The 19,992-nt window shown below is 41.1% G+C and overlaps 1 protein-coding gene across 4 annotated transcripts in view; it reads left to right on the top strand.

Moving 5' to 3' along the window:
- The first annotated feature begins 416 nt into the window (after positions 1-416).
- Positions 417-19,992, top strand: part of MPPED1 (metallophosphoesterase domain containing 1) — a 66,239-nt gene continuing 46,663 nt past the window's right edge. Inside the window, exons 1-3 of one of the 4 annotated variants that reach the window (XM_075051855.1) lie at positions 468-487; positions 1,553-1,648; positions 14,914-15,179. In XM_075051855.1, coding sequence (XP_074907956.1) covers positions 15,028-15,179 — 152 coding nt within the window. In that variant the 5' untranslated portion in view covers positions 468-487; positions 1,553-1,648; positions 14,914-15,027. Of the gene's footprint in view, positions 488-900; positions 1,066-1,552; positions 1,649-9,022; positions 9,276-14,913; positions 15,180-19,992 lie in introns of those variants that run through there. The other 3 variants (XM_075051854.1, XM_075051853.1, XM_075051856.1) reach the window with 3 other exon arrangements.

The raw sequence follows: 19,992 nt of genomic DNA, 5'->3' as shown, positions 1-19,992 counted from the left end.
CTCAACTCTGCCCCGGGGCGGGCAGCCCCGCCGGCGGGCTCCGGCGGGCCGCTGAGGCGGAGGGCCGGGGGGGCGCAGCCTCCCCCTCCAGGCGGAGGCGGCCCCGCGCCGCCCCCCCCTCCCGCTGACCCGCACCCGAGGCGGGAGGGCGCCGACCCCCGCCTCCGCCGCAGCGCGGGCCGGCAGCGCGTCCCGGCGGCGGCCGGGGGCCATGGAGCACCGCGGGCCCCGTACCCGGCCGGGCCGACCCCGGCCGCGGCCCCGGCAGCTTCCTAGCTCCGGCGGCGCCGGGCACTGGCCGGCCCGTGGGGCTCCCCGGCCGGGCGGGGAGGAGGGGAGGGCCGGCAGTGGGGGATTCCTGGTCCCCCAAAGGAGGTGGGGGAGGCGGGGGAGGGGAGGCGGGGGGGGAGGGGAGGCTGGGCTCCTGGAGAAGGAGACGATCGCTAGCACAAAATCCTGCGTCTTCAAAGCAGCCCCGGCGGGCAGGGTAAGTATTTTGGGGGAGCCCCCTCCCCGAGCCCTCCCTGCCCCTGCGGGGATGGGGAGCGGGGAAGGGCAGGGATGCGGGCGGCCGCCCCGGGCGGGGTCTCCCCGCCGGCTCGGGGCGGGGGGCTCGGGGGGGGGGGGGGGATTATGCGCAGGGCCCGTTCCCTGGCGCGGGATCGGTTGGAGGCAGCGAGGGTCGAGCCTCGGCGCTGCCTTCCCCGGCTGGGGACCGAGGAGGCGGGGGGGATGGGTCTGCCTGTGTTGCCGTGCGAGGGTCTGAAACCCCCCCAGCCGCCCCACCCCCCCAAGCGCGTCAGGGCTTTGCTTCTCCCAACCAAGCTTTCCCGTGGCTTCGCTTTGCGCCTTAAAAAAAAAAAAAAATTATATATATATATATATATCTATATGCCCCAAAGCTAGAGAGAGTGAGGCGGTCGGGGGGAAGGGCTTCTCCGAGGAGCGGGAGAGAGGCGGAGGGAGAGCCGCCGAGCGCCTCGCAGCTCCCCTCGCTCTGCCTCCGTGCCGCTCTGCCGGCGCTCGCCTGCCGCCGGGCGTGAGGAAGGAAGGGGGAGTGCGAAGGTAAGGGCTGTCACCCCGCTCTCGGCCGAGGGCTGCCGCTGCCCTGCCCGCCCCTGGCCTCGCCGGGGGCTCCCCTCACCGCCGCGCAGCGGAGAGCAGCCCCCCCGCCCTGCCCCACGCGTGCCCCGCCGCCTCCCGCGATCCAGCCGGGAAGTTACTTTGTTCGCAGAGTTCCCGCGGAGCCTCGGCTGCCGCGGGCGGGCGGCGGCGGCGACCCCCGGCCAGGCTCTGTCACCCCCCCCCCCCCCGGTCTGCCACCGCCGTGTTCAGGTGTCACCAGCCGCCCCCGGAGACCTTCACCGGGAGGGAAGCCCCCGAGGAACGTCCCTGTGCGCCCCTACCCCGACAGCTTCCCCCCGCGTAGCCGCGGGAAGGGGCGGTGGAAGAACTTTCCTTTGTCGTAGGAGAGGATTTAGTGACCTCCAAAGTTTTGTTCCGGGAGGAAACCGCTCGATAAGTTTTTTGCCCCTTTTTTTTTTTTTTTTAGGATTCACGCTGATTTCCGTGTAATTTATTGCGCTGTTATTTGGTATCCAGCACGCTCGGAGCAGTGGGGCAGAAAAAAAAGGCTAGGGGCGTTTAGGTAGGGATTTCGTTGCTTTTAATACCTTGCTTTCTTCATACCAGCATTTTATATTTTGCGCTTTCAGATGGGTAATGTGGAGTACATTTATAAACGCGTATACTTGTCTGTGGGTAATGCAGAGGATAAAGATGGGAAACATGCAGAAACTAGACAGATTTTAAACATTGCGTTCTCTTTGGCGGAAGATCAATAGTTGAAGATTTCTCCTTACACAATCTATACCTTGACGATATCATAATTAAGGGATCTGCTGATAATGTACGGTATTGATAGCCATTTCAACTTCAGTGGAGGCTTAATGAATTTCGTGGGTAATTTAGACTAGTATAAAGGAGCTGTGGATGTTTTGGATAAATGGATAACTAGGCAAGATTATTAAACTTTGTGATTGGCTCCTGATGAAGTGAACTCTTGTTTTTTCAAAAGAATACCAGCAGATATTTAATACAAGACTGCATTTTAAATGTACATGTCTGAAATTTGACTCCCGAAAGAGTGTATCTTTTGAGAAGACCAATTAAGGACTCTTTATATGATGGTAATCCGTGTTGCACCGACTCGTAATAAACAGCCTCATGATGCCAGGTGCTGTAAATTTTTTGGTAGTGTACTATACAAAGGGGAGGGGTTAATTTCTATTTTACATATGGATTTTTTTTAAAAATTATGAAATGTAATGGCTATGCCATGTATAATACATACATGAATTGATTGGTATTAATTATTACCCATGAAATTTAATGGTATGTTTAAACAGTTTTAGCTTGGCTCTTCTGGTTTGTTTCATTGTCTCAAGCTATCTGAGACAGAAGAATCTTAAAATTTCTTGCATGTACATTATTCCTATCTCTTCTCTCCCTGCTCTCCTTTGGTCTAATTTAAGGCAGAGTAACCACTGAGGATACCTGTATATGTTCCTGTCAAGAAAAATACCCATTTTAAAGATACACGAATCTTGGTGGACGAGAGCAAACCCCTCGTTGCCCTGCACAAAAACCTACTGGGCTGGTATTAATAAGATACTTGCTTTGGTGTTAGTTTGTCATGCCAAATAACAAACATGAGAGAATGCAAAGATAAAGCTGGTGCTCTGATCTTTGTTTAAACAGGTCATGTTTTTTATTTAATGCTGCATGCTCATTACAGGAACTGTCAGCAGGAATGTAAAGCGGACTGGAGTTCTGATTTGGCATACGTAGCCAATTCTGACATTCATGTTTCTGCTTCTTGAGTTAATGGCTCATAGAATATAGTGTTGTTTGTGATCCTATTTATTTAATTGAATTTATTATATGGAATTAGAAAAAAATGTCCAGATTATGGCCTTTTAGGAACCAAATATGATCAGATCTGCTGCCTCAGGTGCAGTCCTCCTCACCTGAAGAGTTACACAGGAGTGGCCTCTTCCATGTAGTAGAATATGTAGGGGTGTATAAAAAGGTTACTGTTTTTCAAGTCAGCTACATTTCTACAACTCAATTACAAGGAGGGAGACGCAAATCCCCTGAAACCAGGTAGCTGCTTAGTCAATTATCCAGGCAGTTTCTTTTTTCAGACATATGGAAACTATAAAAGAGTAAATTTAAAAGTGCATTTATAATTGAGAATTTTAATATTTTTGCCCATGAAAACAGTTTTCGTCTCAAATGATTAATAAACATAGTAAAAATAAATCAATGCAGTCCATTTGATTCTTGCTGAACCTTGTTTTGAAGAATTCAGAGAGGATGTGTAAGGTAATCTGAAGGAAGAGCCTTTTCACATGTTCTGTTACATTAAGGTATATTAGAATATTACAATGTACAGTTTGACCTGTCAGAATAAGACTTAAGTGTAGTGCTGGAAACTTTTAATTTGAATATTCTGGATCGTACACCAGTTTGGATTCTGTGATTGTCGTCCATAGGTAAATTGGGTTTGTGTGAGAGTGTCTGAGAGCAAGGTGGTCTCTAATTGTTATTTCTAACTTAAAATACATGCTTCTGTTTAAATTCTGGATACTCTAGGTTATATTTCAAAATATAAGCAAGGTTAGTAATGTAAGAGGGTCCTTTAAGGTCACTGGACTGATCCTTGACTTCCTCTTAGAAAGTCATCTTTTCAGGCTGATGTTTTTACAAATAAAATAACATGTGAATGTAATGCTTGAGCAAGGTTGCAGAATGACAGTCCAGTGTAAGATCTGTTGCAAAAAGGAGCAGAGTTGTTACGGTAATGGCTATTCACCTGCTTCTGCAGTGACCGCCTCTGGAGGGTAAAACAGTTTATTCTTTGTAACTGCTCACTGCTTGACCTCATTGTTGAAACTGTCAACAAGTGTGACAGTTTTGCTATGATTTGATAAGACAGTGGAAATCGTATCAAGATTAACAAATAACCATCACAGTATATATGTAGTAACTTGCAGTCTTAACTGATGTAGGTTTCATTATGCTATTGAAAATGCCATTATTTACCATGGGAGTAAGATTGGGTTCATAATGTCATTTAAATATGCTGTATTGTGTGTGACTATAGAGAGCCATACTGATACTAACGTAATAAGGACTTCTTTTTTTACTCAGATTCAGAGGTGTAATACATCTGTGTAATACATTTCAGTTGCAAGTATTTGCCCTTACTTGTTATATATTTTTAATTTATACATTTCTGCTAAAACCAAGATTACTATATTTAGCATATATCACTTATTTGAAAGCTATTTTTTATGTGGCATGTCTTCTCGACCTTTTAAATTCAGTTCCTCTGCCATACAGCCAGTCCAGCTTCCCTTATGGCAGGTGAGGATCTTGCCATTCAACCAAAGACTGAAGCCAGCAGAGCAGCTGTAGAAGCAGCGCACGAAGGAGACTGATGGTTACTGATATTTCTGACTGTTTTTTCTTTCCCTTTTCCTAATTGGCTGTTTTGCTCAAGCTCCCTTATTGCCAGCTCTCGCAGTCGCATCACTTTGCTTAACGTACTGTATAGCTCAAACATCCTGCTTGCCACTTTAATTCTCACCACCTTTTTCTTCCTCTCACTGACTATCATATCCCATCTTCTCTCTGCTTTTGTCTTTTGTGGCGCTAATCTTGCTTATTTTTTCCTTCTCTGTAAAAGGAAATGGAAGGAACATAGTATTCTGCCATTGCACTGATCATTTCTCTGCGTTGCTGTATTATTTTTCTCCCATATCCTTTGTTGAGTTTCTGAAGACTGTAAGCTGATTGGGGCAGAGACTCCCTGTTACCGTATGGTTGTACAGTGTCTAGCGTAGTTTGCTCTTGGATTTCACCTGGTCTGTGGCTACTCATAATACATAGTAGTACTAGGATTATTTCGACTTTGTGGGACAGCCTTTCTTCTGCTTCTTTGGTAGAAAAGCAAAAAATTTCTTACTCGGAGCTTATCTTAACTGTATTGCTGTTCTGAGGTATATCTCAGTTTTACCCCTCAACACCTTGTCCCTAGTGTGAGTAGGTTTTGGTAAAAGTTCAAGATACCTTGCCTAATGCAGCGGGATGGGATGGATTAAAACTTAGCTACTACCAGTAGTTAACAATCTAGTACCTTGAACAAGAACACAAACAAAAAAATGTCAGCTTCAGCACATTTCAGCAGAAACTTCAGATTTGGCAACACCAAAAAAATGTTCTGGTTTCACCACGTTGATCAAGAAGGAAAAAGAAAAGTCAAAAAATGTGTAGTGAGTTCATTTCACTACTTTGATATTTTCCTCCTAAATGTTTTTTCATTTTTATTTCCCTTTACTTTTCACCCCTAAACTATTTGGCTTTGTTTTAGCATCTTTTGTGTCATGTGAAAATTTGTAGTCAGTCCAAATAAAATTTTCAAAAGAGTTTTTCAAGTGGCTGGCGAATCAGCTGACTTACAGTGCATACAGCTTGGAGTCACATTCAGAGACAGCCAGCCCAGTCGCTGACCAACTATTCCAGTCACTTGGCACAGCCTGCGCGGTGTTTTGCCGTGTGATAGCTTCCACCTGAGCCAGCCTGGCTGCCACAGAGTACCGTGAGTGCACTCTCAGTGTAGCTCTTCTGAATCTTGCTTCTTTTACGAGCAGCCTCTTCAGCTTCGGGGAGAGCAGTGATTTGAAGCGTCCCTGTGTGAGAAAGGCACTGTAGGACTGGATGCTTTGCTAATCAGTAGGATCCATTTTAGGTCTGAAAAATATCCAGAGGTGTTTGACCTGAAATGCTCCCTTTCAGGACTGTGTGTCTGGGACTTCCCCCATACTGTCCTTCTTCTCTCCTTTGAAGGAAGGGGCTTAGTTGCCTTTGTTTTAGTTTCATGTGCACTATGAGGGTGCCTTGTGAACTTGACTTTGTGGGTAGGAGGAGTGACCCAAACAGCTGTTGAGTACTTTTTCTTCCTATCAGTCCTGGAGAGGATACCTGGAAGAATAAATAGAACAAACCCAGTGACTCCCTCCCTTGAACATTAATCAGATGACATGAAGGATTTCAGTGGGATGGATGCAGCTAAATGAGTGAAAAGTGGAAACAACAAAATGAATAGGACAGTGTACTTCATTTTCAAAGTTTTGTGTCCAAGAGAAAAAAATGTAGCTGTTAAGGATTTGCTTGACTAATTTTAGAATTTAACTCTGGGCCTTAATAGAAAAAGATACACTCATCTCAGAAGTAATATCACTATAAATATGTGTACATGTAAGCTGTGTTCTGCATTCCACCTTAAATATATTTGTGTGCCGGTACTGTGACATTTCATTCATCTTAAACTACAGGAATAGATTGGCCACTTTTATTTTCCGTTCTCGTGTATTGACACAGAGATCAGCAACCTTTCAAGAGGTGCTAGTGCTAGATTTCTTTCTGAAATCGGACGAGAATATTGGCAACAGAAATTCTTCCACACCTGAGAGGTGCTGCTGCACAAAAAGGGAAGACCCTGTGCACTGTCTTAACGGTATTAACTTGCCGGTGTGTGAAGCGGCAGCTCCCGGCTCCCGCTAAACTCCGAGCGGAGGAGTCGCTGCCTCCGCCGCTGGCTGTTGGGGGTGCTCCGTGCCCTTCACCTCCGCCCTGAGCCACCCCGGCACCTCTGCCCTCCTTTGTTGACCCACAGACTAACGCTGTCGGTGACCAGCGCTGATTTTTAACGCTTACGTGGAAGCTACTCAAACTGTCTACTAAAATAAGCCTCTGCTCAGTGTGAGGCTTTGACATAGTCCGATGTAATTTCGGTATTGGAGCGAACATGCTAAACCAGATGGGATGTATTCTGCCCTCAGATACGCATGAATGATCAAATCGGTCAAATTCTGTGTATTTATACACAATTTCCATTGAAATCGGTTTGGGTAAAGTATGTGTTGCAGGCAAGTAGGACTTCACCCTGCGGGATTTGTATAGATGAAGGCTAGGAAATGAGTGTGAGGCCAGTTTCACAAAAGGGTGAAGAAAAAGAACATTCTTCAGTTAAAAAATAAACCAAACTGTTTCTTAAATATATAATGTTTCAGTACTTATACCGTCTTCTTTTCAGTAAATAATATTTTGAGAGATTCAAGAGCTTAATCAGATGACATGCCCAAATTGCAGACTGAAATGTAGAATCAAATCCCCACAACCCTAATTTATTCCTGTTGGAATGTCCATTTTTGATAATTTTCCCACATAACCAGTATTTGTAGCTATTTTCCCTTAGAATGAGTATTATCATTTGGGGACTTGTAATTTGTCTTTTATGAATGTATACTCATGATTTCCAGTAACGTAGTAGATTTTGAAATACCGCCAGAGATGAAGGCAAATTTTTTTAGAGTGAGGAATGAGTTTTGTGGCTTTTAGATACTTATTTAAGATTTCCTTCCCTAGAGGTAATTACTTAAATAGATTAGCTACCTCTGCAGGTATTTGGGGATAAATACAGGTAGTATTGAGCCAAAACAGTAGATTTTTCAGGGAAAAGATTTGGTTTTACTTAAGAATAATGTATCCATTTAAATATTTTATCCAAATATGATAATGTTTTATACGCTCAGGCAAGATCATATGTAGGATCACAATAATGCATTTAGCCTTGACAAATGTTCAGTCTATTTGTAAATCTTAGAGTATTGCAGTGTTTAAAATATATTGGATATATTGTGAAGTGGAAGTTTAAGGTGAAAACAATATTATTAGGTTGATGTTTATTTTTAAAATCTAAATGAACAGTTATTTGTATAGATCAGAATTTGATTCTGAAAATGATACTGCTGATGAGCCAAAATAAAATTAAGTCTTCATAAATAGAATATTCAGTTACTGTAGTTTTGGGAACCTAGATAGGGAAATGAAAAAAAGTAATAAAGACTAGCTAAGAAGGTTTCTAAGTGGTAACTACTTTAAATAAATACAGAATTAGATTTCGTAGGTAAATATGCAATTTTTGTGTTTTCTGAACTCATTCATCTATTTCTTTTCTGGATGCCTGGTCAGAACTTTGACATATAGTAGGTACAGTATATTTTTGGAGGCAGCTCCACAGAAGTGGATGTTAGGGCATAGTTCTGAAAGACAAATCATTTATCTCATTTCCTACTTGCTCTGTCTTTATGATCTTCTTACGACAGTTAAAGCTAACAAGTATGTTAGTGTTCTTTATAAACAAAGTAATGAGAGGAACATATAATATTTGTGTCTGAGAGCAGTGGAAGAAAACTAATTTGAAGAAAAAAATGAGTTTCAGTGAAGAATTTTGTCATACTGTATTTGACAGGTCATTATAATCAGCAAAGGAGAACAATGATGTGTGTTTTAGCCTGGTGAGAAATATCTTGGGGGATTTTGTTGGTTTTTTTCTAATGCAGATTAAGGTAATTTTAATTACAGATAAATAAGAGGTCTTATTTAAGTCACTGAATTTTTTTCATGTTACAAAACAGATTGTTCAGTTCCCTATAGATCTGCAGTTAAAAAATATGTGATACATATGATGAGGCGCTGAAGTATTCATTGATAGGTCAAATGGGAGACTCTAAAGAGAAGAGGGTAGATCTTGCCTTTCTTATTGAAATCAGCAGGATTTTGAGGCATACAAGTAACTCAGAATTATGCCCCCTGGTTTTGGTTATATGGGTGGGAATAGCTCTGAGTCCCAGGGAAAAGATACGGTCACACAACTGAGTATTATCTGACTGATAACAGTTAGCAAATTTAGGTTTGCTGGCACTGAAAACCATCTCGGATGTGTTTGGTGTAACTTCTTTCAGCAGAAGCCACTGAAGAGAGCAGAGACCGAAAAACGGGATGCTTAAGATCCCTTTTGAATAAAGCTGCACCACAGGCAAAGGTTTTTGAAAATACCACAGTGGAACATATGTGCTCTAGTTGCCAGATGAGGATTGTGAAACCATAGTAAGAGCCATAGTAGAGAGGTGATTGTGAAAGTTTTATCCCAAGTTTTGACCTTAATCCAACTTCACAAACTTGCACAGCAGCACACCCAGATGTTACGCCCCGAGGAGCAGACGGAGCAGCGTGTGTTGCCATCACATGGTGATGAGGGCGTTCCATTTTTTTCGCGAAGACAAATCTGTGTTACAGAACTCGGCCTCGTTCGTACGTTTATTTGCCGCTGACAGCCGTGACTTCTTCGCCTGCGTGGGTGTGAGGTTAGTGCCGCCCTTCGGCGGTGCCGAGGCCTGAGGCGCGCAGGGGCCAGGGAAGCGCGGGCGCTCCCTCGCCGCTGGGGACAGGGGGCTGCAGCCTTGGAGGCTGTCGCCCTGGCTCGTTTCACCACCGCTAAAACGGCATTTATTAAAACTGACGCTCTCAAATGCCGTCCTGCTGCTGTAGCCGAAGTAGGGTTAGGTTTCCTGGCAGGATTTCTAGGTCGCTCTGTTCATCGTGGAGAACCCTGGGAGGTTTGTAAGGGTGGTAAACACCTTAAATGGCACCACGGGTTATGAGATTGCAATTCAGATTATCCTCTGGGAGTGTGGTTTTTAACACTGTTTAGTTCTCACTGATGCAAACTGCAGGTACGTAAAGCATTTGCTTTGGGTAAAGGTCCTACAAGTGCATATTGCACTTCAATACATTGCAGTTTCATTTGTTTATTTTTTAAATGCAACGGGGTATGTTTCTGTCTAGGACAAACCGTATTCATTTAGAAAGCTTAATGATTCCATCAGTATAAATGTCCATGATCGACCTTAAAATCTACAAGTGTCTCGATGACATTTGATTACGCTGCCTTCACTTTAAAGTTCTCATTTGTCAAGTGAGTCCAAACCAGTCTGCTAAGGGGGGGACTTGGTGGTTTTGGTTTGCCAGGACTTGCATTCTGTTTCAGAAAATGAAGAGGAGAGTGTATCCCTTTGGAAAAGCTTTCATCTGCAGAGTGATTTGCCTGGCTCATCCTTTCCCACAGAATAATGCCTTTTTAGGATTATTTCAGTATTCATTTCCCGATGGCAGAACTGAAGATAGCAGACTAATTCCATTGATTGGCTTCTATCTGGAGTATCTGAAATGGGCATTTTAGACAGCAAAAAACCGTTAGCATTTTCAGCCTATTTCTCATAGTAAGTGATTGCTTTACTGGTTCCAGTATGTTTGCTTATTGCTGGTTGGTCTAACAAGATTTTTGTGGGGGGTTAAAACAAAAATAGTGATTTGTGATAATGAAGCCAATCACTAGTGGTTATAGGAGTGCTACTATAACAATTGGGACCATTGCTGCAGAATACTGTAGCACTTTTGGGGGGTTTAAATAAAGGGTCTACTTCTCCGTGTAAAGGATGACCTGACAGATTAGGAAGAGCACTGTAGTGCAGTATAGGGGATGAAGCTCTTGGAAGGGTTTCTGGTTAACAGTAACCAAGCTTTGCACAAGAAGCAAGTGTGTCACTATGCAGTCTATCACAAACTCTTACATGCTTCTCTAAGTTATTTTACTGGTATTGTCTTACTGGCTTTCCCTGAAAAAATATGGCTTTGATGTTTTATAGCTGCATGAAAATGCCTCTTTTTTTTTTTTCCGATACTACATTTCATTTCTTCATTGCCTCCCCAAATCCTAGCTTGTCAGACTTTCTGAACAGAACTAACGTGTTTTCTGTAGTTACCTCTTTGCCACTGATCTTGGTACTGCTGAGAGTCCCAGCATCCTCTTCTTTCTTTGTTATCTCACTATTACTAGTGCAAAATCTGGCAACTGCATCTCTTCAACTCTTGTCAAGGTGTGCTATAGCCATGTGCTTCTTGACCTCCAGATTTTTTGTAAAGTAGTGAAGTTAAAGTTCATTGCTCAACAGGTTAACTCCTTCACAGTTTTCTCTGTTAATTTATAACTTCTTTTTTATTATCATCATCATCATCATCATCGGTATTTCATCTTGGTTTCTAATTATTATTTTAGTGACATCTGCTTGAGCCATGTTGTTTTCAAGTCTAGATTCATATTGTGTGTTGCTGGAATAATTTTCAAGAGGTCTCAGTGTTGGTTTTAGGCTTGAGACAAAGGGTAGATGATGGAGGGAACATTGGGGACAATGGAATGAGATATGGCAAGAGGCAGTGGACATGAGTGTGAACTGAAGGATGGGCATAGAATAAAGTAGAATCTATGAGTGAAGAAGTGAGATTAAAATAAAACATTGGCATTGAAATGGAAAAAAAAGAGAAATAGGATGCATAAAAAGGCTGGAAAATTCACGTAAAAGAGGGAAATAATTATTCCAGCTATACAAGAAGGCTGTGAGGTGAAAATACCAGAAATTCCAGGCTGAAAAAGTAGAAAAATCTTAATACAAAGATTTATTTGAGGACCTTGTCAAAGTACTTAAATATACATCTGGGTTCAAGCCCCTGCCTAGTCCAGTAATTCCTCAGGAGAGGTGTTGCAGTCCACCTAGTTTATGGCCTGATGCAAAGCCTTCTGAAGATGGTGGAGCAGTGTCCGTTGTACACAGTGGGCTTTGGGTCAGAACTCTGTGAACGTTTGAACACATGCTGGAGAAAGCAGCAGAAAAATAATGTAATTCCTGCCATCAGTAAGAAGATGGCTTAGCTGATTTAATAGCTTTTTCTCAGTCTGTGATTCTAACAGCCAGGTTTGTGATATTTATTTTAGTATTCATGTTCTTGCAGTCCTTTTTACATTTCTCTGTTTTTCCCTGGCAGACATCCCGCAGCTCCATAAGTCTGGGGGAAGAGGATGGTTAGCATGTTGTTGCTGTGGGGATTCGAGTCTTAATGCTCTGTGTTGGTAATGCTGGGCATATAATTTTAAAACTTGCATGTTATAGAAGCAGATAATTATTTCCCTGCTGCATTTTATACACTGGTTTGGGAAAGGAAGAAATTTCAGAATATTAAAAGAAAGAAAAAGTTATGATTTGGGGGACTATTGGAAATGGAAACAGAAAGAGGGGAGTAATGGGTGTCAGTCTAGTTATCAGTCAAGCTGGAAAGAGACAGCTTGTTCCGTCGAACACCAAGAATGTTAGTAGTCAGCCAACCACTTATGCAGGAAGAAAACCCTAGACTAAAAGGTAAGGTTCAAAGACATCTGTGTATGTTTCTGAAATGAGCTTGAATTAAGCTTGCCGTTGAATTATGCTTACTGATTATGTGTGTTACATATCTGATTTTTGTTTAGCACAGGCTATTCATATGATTGCTAGTTATTTTATTTTATTGCAGGATCTGGCTCTTCCTTTTCTTTTCCAGTTTTGGATGCTTTTTATGTGTCCAGGGTTGACATTGGGTGACTGTCATTTGGCAGAAGGCATAGCAGTGCTGTGACATATCTTTTTTTTTTTTTTTTCCTTACCAAGTGAAATATGTTGTCTTCACATTTTTTACATGTTTATATGGTGAACTTCTTGCTGAATGTCTGTGGCTAGCATCCTCTCAAGCTGGCCTAATGGTGTGATTCATACAGTCTCCCATGTGCAAGGATTGATTCCCGGCTTAAAAGAATGCTTCAGCACTAAAGGGTATATCAGCGGTGTGCTGGCTGTGGTTTGTATCTGTCTGCAAACAAATTTGTTCTTTTGAGGTAGTTTGTGTTTGTAAGTGCTATTTTCCACTTACCCAGAAAGAGGAAGCAGAACTTAAGAGTGGATATTGGGGTACCTGCATACATCAGCTGTTCTGCAGCAGATTTGTTGTATAACTTGAGAGAAGTCATAAAAGACAGGACCCAAAGGAGGAGGCTGATAGAAGACATTTTCTCAGCTGCTGTGAGCTCCTGAGAACTTACTAAGGCCAAAGGGAAATTCTAGGTCCCTAAGGCAGTGCCTTAACTCCTTTGTAACTGCGGTTCAGTTGTGTGCAAAGTGGGCATAATCCCTGAATTACAAAACAAAGGCTGTGTTTTTCAGGTAGTTTGAAATCCTTATGTAGAGCTGTGGAATCATAAATTATTAATCTTACTGGAGAATATTTCTAGAGGTCACCAGTTCTAATAGTTTCTTTCAAACAGAAGTAGGTTCACTTAGAACAGTTTGCCCCCTGTAAAATCTCTGACCTTGCCTATTCAAACTTCTTAACAAATGCATCATTTAATACAGTAAGCTCCTCAGGGAGGGTTCTTCACATCTGCTGTCATAATTTCTTATTTCCTAAATGCAGCAATTTGTATTTGATTATTCTTACAAGGATCGTGCCTCCCTCCTCTCCCCCTGCTCTGGCACGTTCCTTTGTGCTGCTGCGTGTTCCATAGCCTGAACACGGCATCTGAGAGTGTTTGAAATCCAAAATTTTCTTTGTTGTTATTCTACCATTTCCTTACCACGCAGTTCTAGGGGAGGGCATGAAGGAGTCTGCTCTTTTCTTCTCAGACTGTTTTCCTGGGGGTTGTTAGTGTCAGGAAGTTGTCTTCATTTTACAGCCATTCAGCAAGTAACAAAACTGAGCTGAATCTCATTTCAGTTTCCTAAGACCAAGCTTTCCCAAAACAAAAATACACTGCCACTTCTTGGAGCATTTAACATCTGTAGTAGTTAAGCAGAGGACTGAAGCCCAGATTTCTGAAGATGCTTAGGTGCTTGACTTGCATATAGAACTGAATTGGACCTAAGTACCTGTAAATAGCTTTAAAAATGTGCCTGACTGTGAAGACCTCCCTCATCCATCACTCTTGGCAGTGGTCCCTTCAGAAGGGAAGTAAGGCACATCACCAAGGTCATGTAAAATAGTTGTAGTTCTGCTTTCCAGAAACTGCACATATTAAGTGAATTGCTGCATTCTAGCATGGCTTTTCATGAATATATCTTCTGAAGCAGATTACTTGTATTCCCTAGAAGAAAAGAGCTCTTGCTTGCATGAAAGTAAATATTTAAGACTGACAAGGATGCAAAATTATACTGTAAAAATACCCACCTTTATCATCCATTTTTTATTAAAAGTGGGAAATAAAAGTAAAATTCACAGTTAAATTACTTTCTGCTGTTTCTAGGGGATACTCTTTGCATTTCAGTTGGTTTCACTTTGCTGTTCCTCTACCCATTTTCATTGCTGCTGTTCTAGACTTGCATAACCTTCAGGGAAAAATTTATTCCCACACATAAAACCTGTATGGATTTTACTTTTTTTTAATATTTAATAATATTTAACTGTGTGTTAGCCTTTGAATCGCTTTCTTTTCCAGTGAATCCACAATGTTGGGCTAGTATTGACTGAGAAGAGAATGTGTTTGAAGGGGGGAGCCCTTCATATCTGTGCCAGGAATTCCTTCAGTGATACTATAAAACCAAGAGCAAGTGCACAGAAGACCGTTTGCTCTGTTCCTTAGGATGTAAAGAACAACCACTTGCAATGCTTCCATGTAATAAATGGCGCAGGCTTTCTGAAGAATTGGTTAAACTGATTAAGTCGCATTTTAGTCATGCACAGCTGTGTCTTCAGTTTTAGGTTTGATGGGATTTTTTGGAAGGAGGATGAATAAACCTTCAGCAATGCAATAAAAGAAAGTAAATGTTTGTGTTAAAGAAACATTATTATTTGACGCACCATTCTGAATGACTGCCTTGTCTTTTAGATTTGTATTAAATGTCTGAAATATTTGAGCAAGTTACCCCTGTGTTCTTTAGTAAGTTTACTTTCAGTCCCTGCTTCCTACCCCCAGCTAAAGTGCATTCATCAAATTGCTGAGCTGGAAAGGTTTGTGATGAGTTCTTTGAGCTGTGTGTCTTCATCCCTGCATATCCCCCCTTCATCTTCATCTCATATTAAATAAAGCAAATTCCAAACAGATTAACTGTCAAACAGTTATGTTCCATCTCTTCGATCTGCTTTTAGGTTTTTCAAAGGACAGTGTGCTGAGTAGGTAAGGAGATGTCATGGTCTTCTTCCGTCGATGTAGGAAGATAGCAGATATGATTGCCTGAAAAAGCTGAACTACACAGTGCAAGCATGGCTTTCGCCCAGTCGCACATTATGGCAGCTAGAAGGCATCAGCACAGTAGACTCATAATTGAAGTGGATGAGTACAGCTCCAACCCCACACAGGCTTTCACGTTCTACAACATTAACCAGGGACGTTTTCAGCCCCCACATGTGCAAATGTAAGTATTATAGTTTTGTTATTGCTCTAGCACAGCCTTCTGAATTGTTATTGCCTTGTCGATGTGGTATTTGATGGACCAGTCAAAAAGAATTCAAAAAGAAGACTGTTTTCCTGCCTTTCTAATAATAATTACTATAATGATCCAAAATCAGTCCATTTGGAAAGTATAAGTACTTTGTTAAAGGATGGGAGAAAGATCATTCCACTACTGTAACTTTAATACATAATACTTAGGTATTAAAAAGAGAAATAAACAACAAGCAGTGGTAATAAAATAAGAGGTGCTACAAGGATGATACTTTCTGCAGCCTTAATAATGTTTGCATTGTGCATTTACTTATTGATGTAAATAGCTGTTGAAAATACCAAGCCTGTATCTGTACAACACATACTGTTTGGTTAGTTATATTACAGCTACATACAAGGGAAAAATCACATCAATAAATAAAATAGTGTGGGCACCCATCCGACAACTTACTTTCATACCGATGTGCTGAAGATGCCAAGTGCTTAAAGAGTAATTAAAATAATGTGTTTGTTTCTGACTTCTTATATAATGACAACATCAGTAAAATTAACTGCTTTAAATGATTTACTTGTAATGTAAAGTGGAGAATTATAATTACAAAATGAAACCTGCCATAAAGTTTAAAGCCAGAATGAGGAGCAAAACAGTGAAGCTATTACAAATAAATTAAGTATAAAATTCTACTGTAAAATAGTTTTATAGGGAATAAAAATGTCTGCACCATTTTATTGTGTTTATTAAAGAGAGAAGCAGCCTTATCTTTAGATCAGAAGGCCGGTTTTAATTTTTTTAAAGGAAACATTTTTCCTTTAGGAAGACTGAATAAATAATCACCTCATTCACATTTTTGGTGTTTAATATGATGTGATAATTTACAAACATAGGCCATGATTTCTGCAGTTAAAAATCTCAGCAATTATGACTGGTTGAATGCTATGTATCGATTTAGTGAACGCTTACGTACATTGTTTGGCATAAATTAGATATTATATTAAAAAAATCTGAAGACTAACATATATACCAGGGTGGTGAGAAAAATTTTAGCTTATGATCTGCTTTGGGGGTTTTTAGGTACTATTGAAATGCAAACAGTAAAATGAGTTGAGTGTTAGCACTGGGAAACATCTTTTGTTTATAGAGCTGGCAAATGGTAGCAAAAGTACAAACAAACAAGCAGGTTCAGAAGTACTTTTACAAATGAAAATGCCAAATGCAGGTTGCTTTATTTGTCGAGGCTTAGCTATTCTTCGTCAATATTCAGACAGTTCTTGGGCACTCATGAATTTGTTCGCTGGTCTTAAAAACTGAATGTTTTTTACTGGGCTGAAAATAAGTTATTTATTAGTATCCACTTGGTACTCGACAATATGCTGTTTAAACTTCTAACCAGTAACAAATCATATTACCAGAGGACTTAGAGAGTCAACTGCGTGATAGAAGTTCAGTACCTAAGCAAGCCGTTGAAAATAAGGTATCCTTAGAAAATGGTTCCTCAGAAGAGTTTAGCAATCTCTCATGAATGATTAATACTATTAAAGAAGCTTGTGCAAATAGAAGAACAGGCTAAATCAATTGAAACATTTACCACAATCTGACCTACTCTTTCTCCTGGTACAGAAATTGTAAATAAAGTTTCTGAATACCAGCAGGATTGCTTTTGCCTCCTACCAGTGAATAGAATAGTAACAAAGAAGGGAAAAGTAGACATAAAAAGTGTAACAAAAGCACCTTTTATTCATGTGATTCTTATGGGTGAAATCTTAGCCCTGCTTTAGTCCATGCAAGTTTTGTCATTAACTTCAGGGAGGTGAGGGCTTTGCCATGTCTTTGTGTATAGTTCAAAATACCTAGGTTAGTGATGTTGCAGGCAATCATAAACAGATTTCACATAGACCTGTTAACATCTGAATTCATAGTAGACTACTTGAACCACTGGGGGTTTTTTTATGCACCTTTTCTTCTGAATTCAGTCTTGCAGCTCTTCCTTGATCCTCTGTGGAGTTTTATATTTCTTGTTTTACTTCTTAGCACTCATAACATGCTGACAGCCCTTTCCAGCTCCATCGTAGTCTGGCATCCCTGTGCTTGTGAGATGACTGGGTTGCCACTAACAAGAAAGGTGGTAAATTCTGCCAGTGTTTTCAAGTCCATCAGTCGTTTCTGGAAAGTTCCTGCCTTGCTGCTTTGTGAAACCACTGAAATCTAGTGTATAAACTAACCTCCAGCAGTGTTTTTGCTCTGAGATTTTTTAACTTTGCTTTTCAGTATCTCTACAAGTTTTCATACTGGTTTAAAGAAAAGCATTTGCACAAAAATAATCAGCAGATCTTTATTCCTCTGCTCACGCTGCAAGCAGTGCATTGGGTGTTGGTGTGACAGCTGCTGTGGGAACGCGTTACACAAGAATATGAGGATCGAGGTTTCAGAAAATATTTCCAGTCATACAACTTAGATGCGTTTGTGAAACTTGGCATATGTTTTTACCTATGTACGGCCTCGGTGTGTGCCTATCGCTTCAATGTGAAAAATCTGCATCTCATTTATTTGGGTTTTTGTATTGATGCCTTTTTCCCATGAAAATTCTCTGGCCCATTGCACAGGATTTAAAAGTTACACATACCTCAGCAACCAGGAAAATGCTGCCCACATCTTCCCTTTCCCCATCCAAACTATTAAGAAAAAGCCTGTGTATTATGTGCTGCATGGGTTGCCATGGTAAGTCTGTTGTTTTTTCCATTCAGCTTCAGAGGAGCAACATGTGAAATGCATGCTACTCCCCAACACCCAACTTACTGCTGTGCTGAGCTTTGAAAGATTTCTGAAGGGGAAGAAGCACCTGCTTTAAAGGCTACCCTGCCATGAAAAGTCAAAAAGTGGTATTTAGACCAGTCCATATCCTTATGTTGTGCCAGGGTAGTATGCATAATTTAAAGCTGGCTTACTAATACAACCTGTAACTCACTTTGGGAAGTGCTGGGCGGGGACAGCAACAATCAGAAACCTGTTTACTGAACGGATATTTAACTGCAGCGATAGCCAGGGCCAGCTCCTCGTCATTTTTATCCAGCCATCCTAGTTCATTTTGTGGAGGAACTCCATGAACTCAATGCATTACCCTTCACATAGCTCGCACCTTATGGCAACCTCACTCACTGGTCTAAACCCCACCATTCACCATCTGTACTCCTTTTCACCCCTGCTGCCTTCACGCACCAGCCACGGAGCTCGCTCTGTGGCAGCTCTCTTCCCTCCAAAACAGAGACATTTTTAACATGCGATGGCAGTCGTGCAGCTGCAGTGCTTGAGGTTGTGACCACCTATGCCTCACTCCCCTCCCCCTGCATCTAACTCTCCTTTTTTCATCTGCCCGTGGTCCTCTCGCAACATACACGCTCCCTCAGCCCTACACGCAGCGTTCGCAGCTGCTCTCTCTCAAGGTCCAAACATTCTACTCTTTGTCAGCCAAGTTTTACAATTTCCAGTACGTGCTTGCTTACATATCCCACTAGCATGTACGTACTGCTGGGCATTCACTAGGTATGAGTTGATCACAGCTGGTTTTACTCCTTACCTCATGTTTGGTTACTTTCTGCTCAAAAACTGGAACTTCAGAAAGACGACTACAAGGTACTTGTAATAAAAGGCTGTTTCTTCAGTACTGCTGTAAAAAACCCAACACTACTTCTTCCAAAAAAGGTATAGGAAAGACAGGTACAAAATAATTTGTTCATACAAACTCTAGTTTTGTAGTTAGTATTGTAGAAAATGTTAAGAACTTTTTCTGTATTTAGCAGGATTTCAATGTTTTAGATTTATTCCTCACTCTCTCACTAATCTTGCGAAGTTGTCAAAACCCCTCAGTTTACCCGCCTATAAATTTCATAGAATTCTTTGACTTAGAGAAAAGATTGCACGATTAAAGATTATTATCTTATGTCTTTCAAGCAATAAAATGTCTTTTGAAAATTTACCCAGTAAACAGGGGTAGTAGTACTAATAGCAAAGATACCTTAACTTTTTTTTCTGAGTTTATTTATATAAAAGTAAGCTCCTGAATTGAAGCACAACCAGCAAGGAATAGGAATATATATTACATACTGCAGCAGTGAACAAAACTAACTTTATTTGTCGTTTCAAAATAAATGTTGTAAAAGTAAAATAATTCATAACAATTTTGTTTATTTCTCTGGTTTCTAGTGACACAAATGTAACTCTTGCATCTCTGGCTTTTTGATTTAATTCCACCAGAATTCTCTAAGTGGAATAGCAGATATGGTATAGCTGCATATAGATACATTTGGTTCTGTATATTCTAACAAAATACAGATAGAGGGTAAAAAGATTGAGCTGAAAATAAGTATACCTCATATACCAGAGAGGTGTTCTCTGCTTTCCTCTTCTAAATCATAAGTAAGTCTCATCAAACTGGGTCAGATCTTTTTGTTTCCTCAGTTCTGAATGTCGAGAGTGGGCTCTGAACAATGCAGCCTCACCGGTCACAGCATCTGATTTCATTTAGTATAATTAAACCCAGAAAGTTGCCACATTTGTCCTGACAGTAGTCAGGCTTGAATGTACATTTACAGCTGTTGTCAGGAGAGTTCTTATCTTGCTTTGCATTAATACACTGAAACATATCTCCAAAATGTGTTAATTAAATTTGCTGGAATTATATAACTTGCAGAAAAAAAGTTAATAATTAGAAAAAATGTATTTAAATGTATTTATGTATCTAAAATAAATCTTTTCCCTGTGTACCATGTAATCATATTTAAACAATGAA

This window comes from Buteo buteo, chromosome 19, assembly GCF_964188355.1.
Source record: "Buteo buteo chromosome 19, bButBut1.hap1.1, whole genome shotgun sequence".
In the NCBI taxonomy this organism is placed as follows: domain Eukaryota; kingdom Metazoa; phylum Chordata; class Aves; order Accipitriformes; family Accipitridae; genus Buteo; species Buteo buteo.
This window is presented reverse-complemented; position numbering and strand designations above follow the sequence as displayed.